Source organism: Aphelocoma coerulescens, chromosome 14 (genome assembly GCF_041296385.1).
Source record: "Aphelocoma coerulescens isolate FSJ_1873_10779 chromosome 14, UR_Acoe_1.0, whole genome shotgun sequence".
Taxonomy (NCBI): Eukaryota; Metazoa; Chordata; class Aves; order Passeriformes; family Corvidae; genus Aphelocoma; species Aphelocoma coerulescens.
In genome coordinates, this window is record NC_091028.1 from 2,901,493 (window position 1) to 2,919,971 (window position 18,479).

At 44.6% G+C, this 18,479-nt stretch overlaps 1 protein-coding gene across 2 annotated transcripts in view; it reads left to right on the forward strand.

Moving 5' to 3' along the window:
• The window catches only part of ADCY9 (adenylate cyclase 9), a 92,212-nt gene that overhangs the window by 43,258 nt on the left and 30,475 nt on the right, over nt 1–18,479 (forward strand). Inside the window, exons 2-5 of one of the 2 annotated variants that reach the window (XM_069030199.1) lie at nt 2,525–2,697; nt 7,992–8,096; nt 12,283–12,500; nt 17,059–17,161. In XM_069030199.1, coding sequence (XP_068886300.1) covers nt 2,525–2,697; nt 7,992–8,096; nt 12,283–12,500; nt 17,059–17,161 — 599 coding nt within the window. The remainder of the gene's footprint in view (nt 1–2,524; nt 2,698–7,991; nt 8,097–12,282; nt 12,501–17,058; nt 17,162–18,479) is intronic. The other variant, XM_069030200.1, reaches the window with a different exon arrangement.

Sequence of the window (18,479 nt, forward strand, 5' to 3'; positions counted from 1 at the left end):
ACCGAAATATTTCAGACTCAGTGTAGGAGGTGCTTTGTGAAGTGTCACAGAGTTCCAAGGAATACTGAAGCAAATTGAGTTTTCCCATCATAAGGATTTAATAACAAAGTATTAGCTAGGCCACGTTAGTAAAATTTTGTAAAGATGAAGGGTTTTTACACCTCTTCATTTTCCAAAACTTTACAGAAATAACCATTTTTTTCCTCCTTGCTCTCCTGTTGGCTCCATACAAAACATGTGCAGCATATTGGCTTTTCTCTGTCCCAATTCAAATTACCCCTTCTGAGTAACGCTCCTTATGCAGGGATGTGGTGGGGCTGGGGAGCACAAGGAGGGAATAAAGAGATTTTTAGAGTCCTTGGTGCCAACAGCCAAGCGTTTTAGCCACCTTTAAAGCCTGGGGGACAAAGTGGGTGCTGTTGATGTGTGCTGTGGGCTGGTGGGTTTGCCAGGGATGGAGAGGACAAGGTTGGGGGGGGATCAAGGAGCTGATGTTTCAGGCTGGGGCAAGGCTGGATTCTGCTTTCCCAAATCCATTTTCAATGTCTGGTGTGCCATAGCCTTTCCTGCTTTTCCTCGGTGTGGAGCTCAAACTGGAGATAATTTTACTGCGTGCAACAAGATTGACAAAATAATTTTGCTGCACAGCACAGTAAGATACAAAAAGTGCCTTTTCAAAAGTATGATAAACGAAGAAAAGATGTTTGTTTAGGAAAAAAACTGGAAGAATAATGGGAGTAGGGAAATTACTCCTGTTGCTTTAAGGTAGCTTTTAAAAAGAGGAGTAGTCAGTTAATACTCTAGCCTTTACCACAGTAAACATATAATTGTGAGCTGATTGGGGTGAATTCCTCAAACAACAGCCCCCATCAGCAGAAGTTTGAAGGAGAGAGCCCGACATCTGGAAGCCAGCAGCAGTCAGGATTTTATTAAGCAGCACTGCCAAATAAAATCTGAGCACTACTATAAATGATATAAAAAGAAAGATTGGCTATGGCGTAACATTTCCGAGATGCCAGCGAGTGCGCCCGAGTTTGGAGCTCTGTGTGAGAGCAGCAGAGCTTTCCCAGCAGTTTTGGAGCCCGAGGGGGACATGGTGGGAATGGATGTGGCTTTCTGTGGTGCTTGTAGTGTTCAAGAGCTGAAGCTACGAGTGGAATAAAGAGAGAAACTGCAAAGTTGCTCTTAGTGTGCCTGAATTATTTTTATTGGAAAGGTTTCGGCCAAGTACAGTCTGTGTTGTTTATTACAGACCTAAACCAAGGTTTATGGAATATGATCTTCTGTCTGTGAAGGAGGTTATGAGAGAGTGACCTTATCACAGGGAGCAGGAACCTGCCCTCTTCCACAGGCTGCAACTTGACACATTTATTTCCAGCGTTCACCCTGTGGATGGAGCCAATTGAATGGGTCGATGGCTGTGACAGCCGTGTCTGGCTGCACTGGGAGCCAAGTGTCAGGGGCAGGGAGGAGATGCAGAGCTGACCCAGATAGGACCCAGCAGCCATCCCAGGAGCCTGAGGCAGGGAGAGTTTGGGGCAGCGTCCCCTGAGAATGTGGGCTCTGGCACCACAGCAAAACGAGTGCTTTCCCCTTCTGCACACTGGTGCCCTCCGCCCTTTCTGGGGGACATCGGTGCCCCTCCGTGCTGAACAGGACATTGCCCATCCAATGGCAATCAAATGAACTCCTGTGAATTCAGAAAGCAGTGATTAAGAGCTCTTTCTCAGGCTTTGTGTCTAGAAATAGCCCAGAACGCCACAGCGCGAAGTTCAAGGAAGTAAAATAAGTGATATGTTAAATGAAATTCCGATCTTTCATTTTTTGAACAGGTTTTTGATACAGCTCAGCTTGATACAACCTGCTATTTACCAGCCTGGCCTTTAATATTGGATCTGCTTTCCAATTATGCTTCAATTCATACACCAGTTGCAGAGGGCGTGTGTGGGTGTACGTGCGAGAGAGGGAGATTGATTTTGTTCTTTAAAAATGTGAAGTCTGCACTAACTATGAGAACCCATCAGAATTTCTAGCACTTAAATGCCATTTCCTTTCTCAATGTGCTACCAGCGCTATGTTCACGACATCTCTCTGGCAAGTGAAGGAGTACATGCTGGTTTTTCAGAAGTAGAATATTAATACAGATATCAGTGAAAACCAGGCTGCAGATCCTTTCCAGAAGTAAAGAGTTAATGTGAAAGCTCGAATTATGACTTAGAAGCAAATACATAATATCTTAGCTGTGTTTTTCAGAAGTACATGAGTGAAAATGGAATAGAGTACATGTTGCTGTGTGTCCGAGTCGCCTCTTGTGTATGGAACAGCAGATGTGGGTAACCCTATTTGCCACCACTTTACACAGAATATATTCATATTCCTGGTCATTTTTCCCAGCCACTATTTTTTTTGCATGCTGAATTCCCAAGCCTTGGCAGTGCTTTGGTAGTCACTGTGTCTGAGAAGCCCAAAGGAGTGTTCTCTCTGTCTTTCTGCAGTTCTGACTGTTCATTTCTATTCCCTGTAGGTTTAAAGACCTATCTGATCTCAGGTCAGAAGGTGAAGGAGCCCCACTGCAGCTGTTCTCAAGCACTGCTTCCTGGCTTGGAGTCCACAGATGGATCCAGGACACCGGGAACGTCGTCAGCCGAGAACTCCAGCGACCTGACCAAGGCAATCAAACAGGTGGAAAAACCTAAGGTGAGTTGTCCTCTCAAAGATCAGCAGCACGGATCTCAAGCCATGGCTGGGGAAACCTCACGGGCTTGTTTATGCACGACTTTACATATTTCCATATGTATGTGTGTATTACATGGAGTGACAAAACAGAGTTTGGGGGAGGAAAAATTTACCAAGTCAAATGCCTCTCTTCCCATTTGACAAACAATCCCTGAAATAAGGTGAGCACTTTTAAAGGTGGTTTCAAATAAATATTTCTATTTATGTTTCAGGACTGAGAGGTCAGTGATGCTTTTTCTATGGTCTGGATTTTAGATGGGGCGGGGGGAAGAATATGATTTATGCAGCTACTGTTACTTCTGTGATTTTCTGCTTTTGCTGCTTCTGCTGTTCCTCTGTCATGAAGGTCATGTACCTGTGAGCTTTTTCATGAGTATTTAGCAGACATCCCTGTAAAGGTAATTGGATTGTTTTTGTGGTGGGAGAAAATGCTCTGGTGGGCTGCGAGATTGGTTTATCTGCTTGCTCTAGAAACCTATATCTGGAGCTGAGGGCAATGATTTGTGTGGATTCAGCTTGGAGGAATGATGACACTTTGTTATGTTCACACCTCTCACAAGATGTCTTGACAAGGAAATCTGTGAAACAATGTGTATTGCTTCAAAGCTTTGCTGTTACTCTCCATCTTCCATCTCAGAACAGATTTCCCAAACAACAGATGTCTATTCTCTCTTTTCATTTGTGCTAAGAATTCCTTATCCTGGGCTGCCTGAGGTGGGCACAAATGTCAGAGTCAGGGGTGGTCATCTGCAGGTCCCTGTGGTTGCACTTCAGTGTGGTCAGTCCTGACTGGATCTCTTCAACACAGGTTTGAGGCTCAGCTGACAGAGTTGATGTGGGGATAATTTTCATGCTACTTCATTTTTGCTGCTTGTACGTTTTTTTCTGGATTAGGAGAGCATGAGTAGGGCACCTTTACCCTGCCTCTGCTCCCAGTTTTAAGATTTGAAGTAAAAACATTGGATTACAGGTGAGATGAGCTGGAAGGCTGACCCAAAGAGAAGGTCCAAAGTCAAGTGAGCTCCTTAGAGGGCAGGCCAGGCCTGTTTAACTACAGAAGGGAGCTGTAGCCATCTTTATCCCTCCCCAAAATATGCACTGAGTGTGGTTTGACAGCATCCAAGTTGCTGGTGATGTGTTTCTGTTCCTTCTCCTGTGTAAGAAAGAATATATTTGGCATCCTGCTGGCACCAGCTATCCAGCTCCCTCTTGCCTTTCAGTGAAGGCACCAGCAAATAAGGCAGGAAAATACCTCTTAGAGCTGGGGGGAGCTGTACAGATAAACCTGTGAGTGCTGCCCAGGGTGTGGTCGTGCAGAGGTCCAAGTGTGACAGTGACAGAAGCTCCTTCATTTCAAGCAGTGAAGGAAGAAGAATGTGCCAAGTGGAGCAGGATTGCTGAGCTGCCTGTCTGGAGCAGAAGGGAGAGAGGTGGGATGAAGCAAAGCAGTGAAGCTGTGGCTGCTGTTCTGAGAGACAGGGAGGGTGCCTTGGGAATGTCAGACAGCAGAGGAGGCTGTGACTGAGGACTGAAACTGTGGTGAAGCATGGGACTGACCCACCTGCAGCTGGGGCTTGATAACATTGACATGTACGAACTTGGGGTGGTACTTGTTCAAATGATCCAGGTGCAAAATGAAGTCTGTGGTTAAGGACCAGCTCTGTTAATGTGTTTTTGAAAATGTGGGGGGATTTACCTTGCAGAAGGGCAGGTACAACTGCACCACTCTTCCTGAACAGCTGGGATGTGACGTGGAACACGCTGCTGCCCCATCATGCTTTGTCCCTGATTTTCTGCTCTGGGACTATTGCTGGATGTTAATTGCTGTTTAGAATATCCTGAGTGGAAGGGATTCACAAGGATCATCAAAGTCCAGCTCCTGGCCCTTGAAATGTTTAATTGCTGAGTGAAAGTCTCTAGAGTGCAAAAGTGTGGCTGTGAGTGAGAGAAGGAGAAACTAAAAGAAGATGCTCAGAAGAGCATCTCAGACAAGTGCCAGCTCAGATTCAGCTGCCTTGGATACCCTGTTGTGCTACAGCTACTGCAGAGTTTGTGTCTAGAGGTGCCTGGTTTTATTCATCACCCTCAGCACTGCAGCTCTGGCCAGGGATTTCCTAAGTGGCCTCACAGCTCAGTGAAATCCTGAGCCTGCCTTGCCCCAGTGCTCTGATGCTGCAGTGAATTCTGGGTGAGCCCAAACCCAGGTTTCCCTGTGGTCCCATAAGCATCCGGCTGGTGGATGCCACATGCCACCATGGAGCCACGGTGAGCACTGGCTTCAGAACCTGTTCTGTGGCTGTAGTGGCAACACAGGAGTGTGGAGCATCCCTGCCTCTCCCAGCACAGCCAGGCACGGGTATTCCTGACTCTGCAGCACGCTCTTACTGTGCACCAGCCTTCTCTCTGCAGGGGAAAATCACAGAATGGTGGAATAGTTTGGGTTGGAAGGAACCTTAAAGCCCGTTTGGTTCCACCCTCCGCCATGGCTAGGGACACCTTCCACTATCCCAGGCTGCTCCAAGCCCCATCCAGCCTGGCCTTGAACACTTCCAGGGATCCAGGGGCAGCCACAGCTTCTCTGGGTACCCTGTGCCAGGGCCTCCTCACTTCCATTGTAAAAAATTTCTTCCTTATATCTAATCTAATTTGCTCCTCTTTTGCTTTAAATATATATGTATATTAAAAAATCCCCACAAGGTACGACTGCAATTTGATCACAGATCATGCACAATTTTTGAAAAGGAGTGGGTTTCTTTTTTACAGCTTTTGAGTTTTTCGTGAGGTTTTTTTTAAAGCCTGCAGCTTGCTGGTAGGGTCTGGAGATAATACTTTGCAAAAAGAATCATGACTTACATGCCGACTGTTTTAAATACAAAGCTGTAAATGGTGTCAGTGTAGGAGGAGATGACTCCAGCTCTGCAAAAGAGACTTAAGTAGGAGAGGCAAAATTACAGGCAAGTTGAAATATTTTTGTTTTAAAGGGAATAAGTGACTATATTGGATGCAAAGGATGACTTTCACATTTTGGGCTTGAACGGATGTTCTAGAGGACAAGATCTGTAAAGGAAAGTCAGGAGGGAGAGTGCAGCAGTAATTGATCCATGAAAGGAATTGTATTTCCTCCTCTGGTGTATCTGTAGTTCATTTAACTGCAAACCTTGTTGCAGTTTGAATGTCAATAAGATGTGTTTACATTAATAAAATGGTGAACACAGAGGGTAAAAACTCTGAGTAAAATCTATAATAGCAGGTGGTTTTTTGAATGAAAACACTCTACCCTGCCTAAGTGGTTTTGGTATCAGTTTATCTTCCCTATCATCTTTTATGACATGCCTCGCTTGACAGGGAATCATAAGCTGTTGTAAAAATGTTTTAATGATTGCTTGGTATGAAAACAGAAAGTCCTTTGCATGTCTTGGTGTTTGCTGGAAGTGCATTAATGTTTTATTCATGGCACTGAGGTCACAGCACACAGAGCCTGTGAATGCCTGCAATAGAGAAGCAAGTTAATGATGTTGACTTGAACACATGGGGAAAGTCAGAGGAACTTCTGCCTCTTCTCAAAGGTCAGGCTGTTTTTCCAAGCCCTTTGTCTTCTGGCTTAACCCCGGGAGCTGCGTGTTTGAAGTGGTCTTGCTGATTTATTAGCAGGATCAAACAGGGAGTGGTTTCTTAATTTTCGTTAGAGGTGTTTGGTTTTTGTCACCATTACCTGACTTTTGCCATGGATAAATCTAAATCTAACTCCTAGAGGGTTAGTTAGTAAGCCTTGTTAGCCCACTGGCAATTTATTTTTTAGGCCATCTAATAATGCCTTGCACCAGTTGGCCAAGGCATTTGTGATAATTAGTCTGAGATTATTTTTAAACTAAACCATTTGAGAACCTACTCCATAGTTTCTTCAGCTGTGTTGGTATTTGTTCAGACTGCACAGGTTCAGAACTGGATGTAAATTGCTTATCTGATGCCAGGTTAGGAAACTCTGGGTAATTTCAGTGCCCAGCCTGGATTGTGTCCCTGAGGAACAGCAGACAGGATGGTCTGCCGGCTGCTGAGGAGGCTCAAGGTCCTGCATGAAAGCCTTTGAGGGGCATTGGTGACTGGTTAGATGTCACAGGGAGAGTGGGCTGGGAGAAACATCTGAAAATGAAACATGCTGGGTATTTTCGGGCATGACATCAAAGCTGGAAAAGGAACATCAGGTGAAAAGTTAGTTCTGAAAAAACTTAACACGCTGGTCTTTGAAATGGGGAGTGAACCTGAAGTGCACAGAAGTTGTGGGTTTGGACTAGAGAGGCTTGAGCATGTCCAGAGCAAACAGATAAAATTAACACAGGATGTCGAGTTTGGGACAAAAGGCTCAAGTTCTTGCTGGAAAACTTCCTGTGATGTTTAGTAGCAGACTTTGGTGAGCCTAGTCACAGTGAACATCTCCAGAGCAGAGGGGCTGCCAAGAGGGCTCAGATGCAGGGTCCCCCTGAGCAGGATCCTGCTGTAATACTGCCAGCGCTGGAGAAGAGAGTGAAGAACTTGGAAGATACAATTCCAGGGTTAATCCCCCTAAAGAAGATCACATTTTAACTCAAAGGAATTAGATTGTTGCAAAAGCTCAAGTGCAACATTTTAGGTTGCTTCCAAAATGCACAACCTGGAACTGGTACAAATCCTGATGGTTTTGCTTTCCTTGTTCCCTGTGACATTTGCTGGGGGTTTGGCTCCAGCAATGTACGATAGCCGGAGCTCCCCTCCCTGTCTTAGGGCTCTGTATGAAAAAGCATTTTCCTTTATTTGTTTCACATTTGTTGCTTTCCATTTCCCTGGACTGTTCATAATGCATCATGGTGTTTCATGCTTTTTCTGGATTTTGCTGCATTTTGTGCATTATCTTCTCTCCTAATGGCATTCAGATCCCTTTGCAGGCAGGTTTTACACAGGAAAATTGCACTTCTACTAAAGAGTGTTTTATTCCTCTTGGGGAGGTCCTTTGCCTGTGCACAGTGATTACAGAGTATCTGTGATTTTACACTAGTGGAGCTTTCCTGGATTAGATTTAGCTTCAGCAAACAGCAAATCTGTGATTTATTTTTGAAATGGTGCATTCTGTTCCAGTCAAATTTTGCTCCCTGCCTCCCATTCTGTAGCTTTGTTTATCTTTGAACCATGCTGCAAGTATACAAGTGGACTGAATTACAAATTGCATCATACTACAAGGACACCAGAACATTCCTGGCTAAAATTCTTTTGTCTCATTTCAGCCTTGCCCTTCATGTAGTACCACCCTTGCTCCCCACTGCGATGTCAGCATAGATGAAGGAGCTATCCAAAATGGTTGTCAGGATGAGCATAAAAACAGTACAAAGGTAATTGAAGTATTTCTCACTTCCCTTTTTTCCCTTATTTCTCTGCTTCCCTCAGCTTTCTCATTTTTGCACCACTATTCCTTTATCCAAGCTCTTAAGCAGCAGAGCTGATTTTGATTTTTGAGTTGTGTTCAAAACTGTAGTTGAGTCCCCCTGTCCCAATTTTCAAAATTTTTAGTAATTTTATGGGCTCCGCTTGATCCTGAGAAGGACCTAAAATTTGGACTCTTTAAACTATGCTGATGCTGCCCAAAGAGGGAGGCCCAACAAGCACTACCACACTCTCCATCCTCACTCCAGCAGGCTGCATCACCTCACCACAAGTTCCGTGTCTTGCCAGCGTCTCCTGCATCACTGCTCTAAGAGGAGGTCATTCCTGTTCACGCACGAAATTCACAGCTTTAAGTCAGTTTGCATCCTTTCCTGACCGACAGAAACAGCTTCTCACATATTCCTCGTGCTGCTGCCACGCTTGCTTTCCTTGCCTGTTGCTTAGATATTCTCGCTGAAGCCACCTACTTCCTCTGCCACGCCAGACACTGCCTGTTTGTCATCTTGTTCGTGGCCTTCACAGCCTCTCTGCTCTGCCTGTCACCTCTCACTCCTCCCTGAATGTTAAGCTAAATGCAGACTGGGAACCAGTGCTCATTACCTGGTTGTTATATATTCAAATAAATAAAATGTCTTCCATCCTTGGGAAGAATCGCTTCATAGACATGCTCTGAGACAGTGATCCTGTTCTTCACGTCTGTCTTACAGCTCTTCTCGCCTATAAAGCTGATTTTAAAGCTTGCCAGCACTTTTGTCACTGCTGAGCCACTGCATTAATCTGTGTTTGTCCCTCTCTGTCTGTACTTGACCTGTTGTCTCATGCTTAAATTGTAAGCTCAGAAGCAGGGCCTGCCTTACTGGGCTGTAGGGGTGTGTTACACAGCAGTCTTGTGCCAGAGTTCCAGGAAGAAGCCTAAGAAAAGAATAAAATCATGATCCCTTGAGCCCTGAGGGAGGTGCCAGCAGGGACTTGTCTCAAACCAGCTTGAGATCTCTAAGACAGAGAACATGTGGGAGGTCTGCCTGGGCTGCCAAGATGGTAGGCAGGAGATGCTTCTTCCCCAGGTGGCCTCTGCCCACATGCAGGGATCTCAAAGAACTGACTGCAAAGGGATTGTCCTTAGGTACCAGCTGCCTGGTTTAAGTTGCTTCCTACTGTAGCTGCATTGGCTTCATGTGTGTGAATCAGCAAGTCATCTGACCTTACTTGGAGGAGATTTGTATAGAGAGCTGAGGAAGAGGTCTGTAATTCCACTGGAGGGATTCCAGTGGAGACCAAATCACCAAGCACGTCCTTCCTGGGTTTGGTTCAGTTATTGCTCAGCCAAAAATGGGAACTCTTTCGTGGCTATCAGTAAGTCTGGGATGCCTGTTTAACTGAAAGCTCTAAGAACAGACACACACACAAAGTTGCTGTGGCATTTGATTCCCAAGACTTCCTTGCAGCCTCAGCTGTCTTGGGAAGAAGAGCCATAAGCTGCCTCTACCCATTTCTGTTCCCTTCCCACACCACATGCTGCACTCATGTCCCATCTTTAGGGAATGTTAATAATGTTTAATCATACCCTTGGACCTGCGTGGCTCCCAACAGCCTCTGGAGCTTCCTTGTCTCTTGATGAGAGGAAACTCCACACCAAGCCTCCCAGTTCTCAGGGAAACCCTACAGCCTGTTGCCATCAGAAGCCCCAGTAACGTTGGAGCTAACAACATTTAATGAATAGGGATTTTCTCCTACACAAACAGTTTCATACTCTAATCCCTGCCTGTTAAGATTAACAGAGTGGAGACAGCACAGAGAAACCTTGAGCTGACTGAAGGGAAGAATTTTCTTGGGGATTTGAGCCTTTGCCAAGGAGCTAAAGAGAAAGTCCATGCTGACCTTCTTTGAAAGAGAGAAATTTTCACTGCATTTTTCAGATGATCTTGAGGAACAGCAGGGAAAGCAAACAGTGCATAGGAGTCCAAATCTTTAATTTGAGCTTATGATAGCAAAAATTGTGGGTTCTTGGTTACTGCTTTTCAAGTACAAGTGGCAGGAGTGATGAGGAAGAGGAGAAAGATTGTTTCCTAGGGAAAAAAAAATATAACTACGACTTTCATTTTTCTTTAGGCCTCAGGATGTTCTGGGAAATGCTCTGAGCAAATGCAATCTTTAGCATAACTTAAAAAAAAACAACCCACCAAACAATGAAGCCCTTAACTAACAGCTGGTTGGCCAGTTTTTTTGGTTTCCCTTTGTTAGTCCTCCTCACCTCAAAACCAGAGGGGTTTGCCCTGCCTCTGCAGGGTATATGCTCTGGGCAGGCTGGATAACCTGGTAGGGGTGGAGGAGGACTTGCTCAGGAGCTGCTCAGTGTTTTCCCTTAGAAAAGAACCTGGTGACCTTTTATGTGAGTTCTTGTGCCTCTGCCTTACAGGAGTGTCCCTCTGTCCCAGCAGCACCTCTCTGTCCCAGGGGTCTTGCTGGGATATGTGGCTGCAATCCCTTTTCCCTTCTGGTGATTATGGTCTGCAGCAAAGCACTGGCAGCACACCAAGGAAACCACCCCATTTCCTATTCCTTCCTCAGCTGCTGTCGCTGTGCTGGGAGCACCTGCAAGCTGCCAAAACAACTGTTGTGAGGGCTAGAAGGGTCCAGACTGGGAATCCTTCCATCTCCTGGCTCCCGGGCTCACGCCTCCGTCGGGGCAGCCCACAGGGTGGGGATCCCACATCCCCCCGGGAGGGAGGGAGGAAGGGGAAGCACAACCCACCTCCCTTCTGCTTTTCCTGTAGCTCCAGGGAACCATTCCAACACACCTTGTTATGGCTTTGGCTCTGGAGGTCTTGGCTGTGACAGGAGCCAAGTCCAAGTGCTTCCTGACTCTTCCCTGTTCAGGGTTCTCCTGCTGCCCCCTTAGTCTTGTATCTTCCCTGGCTGTGTCTGAACCTTTCCCTTCTCCTGTCTGTGTTCATGGGCCTCCTTTGCTTCACAGGACCAATGACACCAGGAAACTGAATTGATTTTGCATGGGCAGCCAGAAAGCAGATATTTTTTAACTTCAACTAAGTTGATTTTACAATGTCAGTAACATATTTCAGCACGTGGTTGGGGTGGTGATGATATTTATGGTATTTATTTATGGTCACTGTGGTGACATCCAAGAATAGTCTTCTGGAGGAGCTTGTCACTTCTGTACAGGCAGGAATGGAGAAACTTCTGTCGTGAGTGGGCTTCAGGATGAGGATAAATGCTACATGATAAGTGATAAGATACGGAGGGGGGAGATGAACACTCAGATATGCCAAGTTTGCTCTGTGTTTGCATTTGAAAATGATCCTGACTAACTGCAGTTCATTTTCATTCTAACCAAACTTAGCTGTCTAATTCTTTTGGAATTGCTTCAGTATGTATTGGTCTAGGTCAAACAAAATGTGAAAGAAGGAACTTCAGCCTCCACGAAAATAGAACGATCTTTGTTTAAAAGTAATTTGTGTTCTCCAATGACAGCAGCATTGATGATACCATGTACCTAAGCTGTGTTGCAAGCTGTTGTTAGAATTAAAGCTGTCTTAACTAATACAAAGGCAAAAGAAAATCATAAAAAAGAAGTACTTAATTTTAATTTGTTTAAGAAGTTTTAATTTGCAGGAGTTTTTGTTGGAGGAGATGTACAAAAGGGCTGTTCCCACAGGTGGGAGAGAGGGGGAACCTCTGGGGAAGCAGCAGGCCCATAGTGGTCAGGGGAAGGATCAGCAAGGGCTGGCAGAGTGAGTTGTCTCATGACCTAGGGAGAGTCAGCACAGATTAAATGTGTATTTAGAAAGCTTTTTAGAAGAATCTTAACCGTAAGATGAGTGAATGAAATTTGGGATTGGGGTTGGTTGTCACTGAGTGTGTGAAAATGTGCCTTGTTTTCTTCTCCTTGGAAAGCTGGTCCATGAAAAGCAAAAAGGTGGCACCCAAATAGGCACATGGGAGATGTGGGAGATAAATCCACAGGATGGATTCAAGGCAGGGGGAGTTTGATCTTTGCTGTGGTCGGGGCAGAGCTCAGGGTGTTGAGGGAAGAGCTTCTTTCAGTTTTTCTCCTTCTCTTCTGTGTGTTCCTAACCACTGACATTCCCTGGGTGTGTTTTGCTCTCTGTTGTTCAGGCTTCAGGAGGACACAGTCCAAAGACACAGAATGGACTTTTGAGTCCTCCCCAGGAGGAGAAGCTCAGCAACAGCCAGACCTCGCTGTATGAAATGCTGCAGGAGAAAGGGCGCTGGGGCGGAGTGAGCCTGGATCAATCAGCTCTGCTCCCTCTGAGGTTCAAAAACATCAGAGAAAAGACAGATGCTCACTTTGTGGATGTGATTAAAGAAGACAGGTAAGGAAAATGGAGCAGTGCAGTGTGAAGTCCTGTAAAGATGAGAAGGCAGTTCTGGGGTCCCGTATCTTTAGTATTTGTGTGCTTTTTGTCAGATTTCAGTAATTGTTGTCAATATATAACATGTTCTAAGTTTTCTGATCTTCATCTTTCTTCTGCTTAAACTACAGTAGAAACTTGAAGCCAGAAACTTTCTGTTTAAAATATATAAAACCTTTTTTTTCATTGCTTCCATGGTGAACAGCCCTCCTGCAGTTGGGTCTTCAAAAGGGAAATTGCTCTTTAAATCACTTGTCATGAAGTAAAACTCCATTTTTCCAATCAAAAATCCTCTTAATGCATATAGTGTGTACCTTCCTCTGCAATTTAAGGTGTAACATAAAATCTGAACCACAAAATTCCCATTTTTTGTAATAAAAGGAAAAGGTCTGGTAGCATGTGACTAATCATGAAATCCTACTGGGCTTGGGAGCAGGATCAATAGGGGTGAGTTCTCATGGACCTACTACCTGCTTAGATATTGAAAAATGAGTTTCTCTGTCTGTTTCAAACAAAAAAGCTTATTTGGGCAGAGGAAATATTCTTCAAAATTTAGTAGTGTGGCATTTTTATCAACACACAACCGTATCTCCATTATGGCAGTGACTTGACTGGAGCAGCTAAACAGACAGCTTGAGTTTGTTATTATTTATGGCTATTTTTATTTTTGTTTCACTGCTTCCACTCAGATTGAGGGTATTTTATCTAAATATCCTTGAAACTGTGTGCTCCTATGGACTCAGCTCTTTGGAACAGGCACACCATCACCTTTATGGAAACATGACTTAGGCAGGGAGAGGTGAGAGGGAGGGACAGGGATCCCTCTGCAGTCTCTTACCTAGACTTTCTCAGTTTACCTTTCTCCTGTTGCCAACTTGAGTCAAAATTTAGGATTCTTTATTGATTTTCTCTGTGTGTGATCTGTCATAAGTGGCTGAGAATTGAGGTTTAGCTGATATTTCCAAATATTAGAAAATAGATGGATTGGGAATGTCCAAATGTTGGCAGAAGTCAGCCAGAACAAGTAGGAATTTTGTTTAAAATGTAACCAGCACTCTGCAAACTTTTAAGTTATAGAAGTAGCTTAATTTATGCAGTTGGTCTGCTGAAGATACCTAGCTCAAGTGCTTGTGTTCCTGGTGCTTTCCTCCTCCACTCCCAAAATGGGTAATTTTTTCTGTTTTGGAAGAAGGAGTGCCATGATTTGAGATCAGTCAAAGCCTGCCTTTTTTTTGGTCTCAATTAAATATCATCATTACCATATTAAGTGGGCCATTTCTTGTTGCCAGGGAAACTTCTCTGCTGAGTTCAGTTCATGTAAACATAACTTTCCAAAAATAATCTTCTGATTAATTAGATCTATACAAACTGCTTTAAGCCTACCAGTTTACACTGATTTTTTTCAACATTTCTCAATGAGAAATGATATGGAATAAGGCATTTAAAAAATATTCTTGGTCCTCTTCCGTAAAACATAACTGTTGGTCTTGATGAATCCAGTATCTATGAGGATCTTTGAATGGGGAATTTGAGGTGTCTCAGGGAGGGGACCAAACTTCCTTGTGGTCATTTTACAGGAATCCCCATTTTCAGTGAGTTTTGCTGTGTTGGTTTGATGCTGTTGCAAAGCCAAGTGGTCTTCCCTGAGCACTGAGCAGTGATTTTCACTGCAGGGCACTTGGGGATAAATTCCTGTTAACAGAAAATACTTAACCCAGATATGTGATAAAGTGCATAAATTAATCCCACAGGCTTCCTGCAGAGCTGGGAAGGGTTAAACATATCCTGGGGGGATTCAGGAGCCTGTACACTGCATTAGGAAGCTGCCTGGGGCTAGCTGGGAGGAAATGCTGGACACTGGGGATATTGAGCTCAGCTGTGTGGGTGAGAGATTTTTGCATGCCAAGATTTCACCTTGGAGCTGATACCTCGGCACAATTCCAATGTTCTTTTAAAAATAATATTAATAAAGACAGTGTTAGTGTGCCATGTTTGTATTAGTACATTATAAAAGAATCCTTTTATGAAAGTTACCAGTTCTTACAACTTGATTCTCTATATTTGACAAACAGTGAATACTTTCTGCTTCAAGTCTGGCTTTACTTGTGTAAAAATCCTCTGCTTTGTTCATTGTAACCTGCCCGTTACTGTGTTCTTTAAAAGAAAACTGTAGTGTAAGAGTATAGAAGGTTTGAACTAATTTCACTGGGGATATCCTCAAAGGATTCTTGGTTTGGGGATTTTTATTTCCAATCAAATTAGGTATTAGGTACCAATAAATACCAGTTAGATATTCCTTAGGTTATAAACCTTCTGAAGTACAAGAAGCGAGTACTCGTGTGCTGATCAGGACAGTACTCGCAATGATCTCTTCAGACTTCCAGAACAGAATCTCAGGGATGTACAAAGCTCCTCCAGAACTGGGTTCTGTGCAGCCCTTCATCCCCTCCTTGGGGCAGTTTCCTGTTTAAATACTTCTTTATTATTTTTAAATTTCTTTGTTTCTTTCGTTTCCCACTTCCCAGTCTTACTTGATCCGGGGAGCACCCTGTGCTGGGAGGCAGAGTCCTCCTGCAAAGCAGATTATGTACTTGACTGTTTCATCAAGTGGGATCTTCCTTTTGGAGACAGAATGAGTTGACAGGGAGCTGAGAAGGCCCCAGGAAAGCTGCCTTCACCCTGGTTCCATCGTGTTCCGCCTTCTGTTTCGTGCTGCACTGTGCAGCTGGACTGTTCCTCCTACATCCTTAAGCAGCACAACATCACCATCACCACCTCCGTTGAGCTTCCTTGCAGGAAGAAAGGGGATTCAACAATACTTTTTTAAAAAACCCAAAGGCTTTTAAAATTTTTATTATAAGATGCTCTTAGAAATGTCTAAGAAAGATGAGGAATGAAGACAAGGAAGAAGGAAAGAGAGAGGGGTGACTCAAATGAATGTATCCTGTCATTCCTTCAGAGTATCCTGATATTTTTAATGTGTTGGCCAAGGCCAGAATGTTTGAAGGTTACCAAGTATCTGCCATATTATTGCTTAGACTCTTTTGTCTTCTCTAGCATCAATCTAGGGGTGTGTGTTTGGCTGGTCTTGCATCTCAATTTTAAAAAAAAAAGCTTCCCACGTGCCGTCTTGTGCTGGGGAGCTTGTACTTCCAGGCAAACCTCTTACCCAAGAATTCCATAAAAATAAACAGAAAATAACCCTGAAACCAAACCTCCTTAAAAAATAATTCAGGCACAGGCAAGCTCTGGAGGATCTTTCTTTCAGCTTCTTCATCTGCTTGGAATTTGACCTTGTGTGCGTCTCTGGTTTTTGCTCAGAGTCACCAGCTTGGAAATTGCCCCCTCTTGACTGTGGCTCTGCAGTTCTCAGGGTGAGAGTAGCACTGGGAAAGCAGCCCCCCCATTTTAGATTCGGAGGGATTTTAGAAACAATTCCCTGTAAATAACACATGGAATCAGTTGCTTGAAAATGAGAGGAGGTTCACAGGCAGGGGTGTGTTTGGAAGCTGCACAGAGCAGGGGGAGGACAGGCTGTCCCAGCCACAAGTGCCACAAGCAGGTGTGACCTTGCTCTGCGACCCTGGGCACGAAGCACTCGGTGCTCTCGAGTCCCTTCAGCTCCCTGGCACCTGCTCAGGGGAGAAAAGGTTTGCAGATCAAGTGCTATAGCTGTCATCAGGAAACTTCATTCATAAACCTCGTACAGCTAATGCAAAACTCAAAAAGCTTTTTATTTTTCTTCCACAAAATGGGAAATAAAACCAACTTTTTGATGATTGAAGCCTCCTTTATGTTGTTGTGGGGTTTTTTCACCTTCTGAGGAAAAGACGAAGGTGAAGGAGGGCATGAGCACCTTCTGGTAGATGCTGCCTCTGGGTTCCTTAGCCCTGGTGAGCTGGTGTCATTAGTTGTCACTGCCTTTGTTGGTGATGCTGGTCATTCCAAATCTCCTGTTTCAGAAGTAAATCTCAGCTCTCCATCTCTTCTCTGCAGCCTGGATCATTAAGGGAATGTTCCCAGTTGAGTTACTGAGTTATTTTAGTGTCTGAAATAACAAGAAACTGCTGTTTTCTAAAATGGGCAATGTTTTTTTTTCCCCCCCATAACAATTTGTCACCTTTGTCATCCTTGGCTTGCTATGAGCCATAGAATTCCACCCAAGACACAAATATCCCATAGCCACATGTCTCTAGGGGTTGTGTGTCTGTAGCAGGAATTAACCTTTACTATTTGCTGGCTTATGTTACAATTATCTGTACTCATCAGTTAGAGCTGATAAATGTCTGGAAGGACTTGTTAGACTCTTCCTGGAAGTATAAAAGTTTGGGTTTTTTGTGGAGTATTTCCTTTGAGCAAGTGATGTGGGTAAGAGGATACTTTGGTGATGAAGAGAGGGAAAAAACCACAGGAACTTCAAAGCCAAGTGCCAGCATCCCTAGAAACAGCAGCCACAGACTGGGGGGCTGAAGGAGGTACAGCTGAACAAACTGATGTTGATTTTGTCTTCTCTCTTCAGCCTCATGAAAGATTACTTCTTTAAACCACCTATTAACAAGCTGAGCCTCAACTTCTTGGATCAGGATTTGGAGATGGCCTACAGGACGAGCTACCAGGAAGAGGTGTGTTTCTACTGGCATTGGTTTCTGTCTGTAATCTGTCTAAGCCACTGTCTGTTGCTGGGTTTTTTAACACATTTTGTTGCAGTTGTTTCATTACAGGGGTCATGAAATGTCAAATGTGATTTACTACTCAGTACTGCTGCCCCTGAAAACAGTCTTCTTTCAGTTTATTATAGAACTATGGAATGGTTTGGGTTGCAAAGGACCTTAAAGCCCATCCCATTCCACCCCCTGCCATGGGCAGGGACACCTTCCACTGTCCCAGGCTGCTCCAAACCCCGTCCAACCTGGCCTTGGACACTGCCAGGGATCCAGGGGCAGCCACAGCTGCTCTGGGCACCCTGTGCCAGGGCCTGCCCACCCTCCCAGGGAACAATTCCTTCCCAATATCCCATCTAACCCTGCCGTTCTGTGGCAGTGGGAAGCCATTCCCTTGTCCTGTCCCTCCAGGCTCTTGTCCCCAGTCCCTCTCCAGCTCTCCTGGAGCCCCTTTAGGCCCTGGAAGGGGCTCTGAGGTGTCCCCAGAGCCTTCTCTTCTCCAGCTGAACACCCCCAGCTCTCCAAGCCTGGCATGAGAGCAGAAGGGCTCCAGCCCTTAGAGCATCTTTTGCCATACCCTGAGTTAGTCCAGTGTTTGGGCTGGAAATCTGAGGTGCGCTAGTTACTTCTCTCCTACCTTTTCTCCATGTTCAGGTTAATGTTTTAAGTCTTTGGGGTGGCCAGAGAACCATGCTGAGATGGTAAGGACTGTCACTTAACAAAGTGAAGGACCACTTGCTGCTTGTCTTCTCATCAAATATTCTGACTGTGAGAATGGTAACTTGGAATTTAATCCTTGTTTAGTTACAGTCTCATGGTTATCCCTGTGGAATCCAAACCTGTGCTGAACTCAAATGTCCTGATTCCATAAGTGTGCTGCATTCAGATAGAGGCAGCTCAAAACACTGTGGAGTTGTAAGGAGCAGTAAGTTGTAAGGAACTCTGTGTTTTCTTCAGGATTCTGCACTGAGTCTAAAATCTCCTTAATTCCCTGGGGGGGCTAATAATATCACAGGCTTTCCACAGCACTGGATTTCCCTGCCTGGCTGATAGGAACTAGCAAGATAGTTGAAATTTACCTAGAGTGACATTAGGTGTCAGTTAGAACTGAGGCTGCATTTCCACCAGTAGCTGAAAACTTGCTGCCAAGAAAAGGCAATTGCTCTGCCCTCCTTGCTCCTCCCTGCTCCTTCTAATGGCTCTGGTGCTTCTCAGCCTTCCCTGCTGTGAGCAGTTCATTTACTGGCCTAGCATGAAATATTCATGGTTTGTTTTTCTG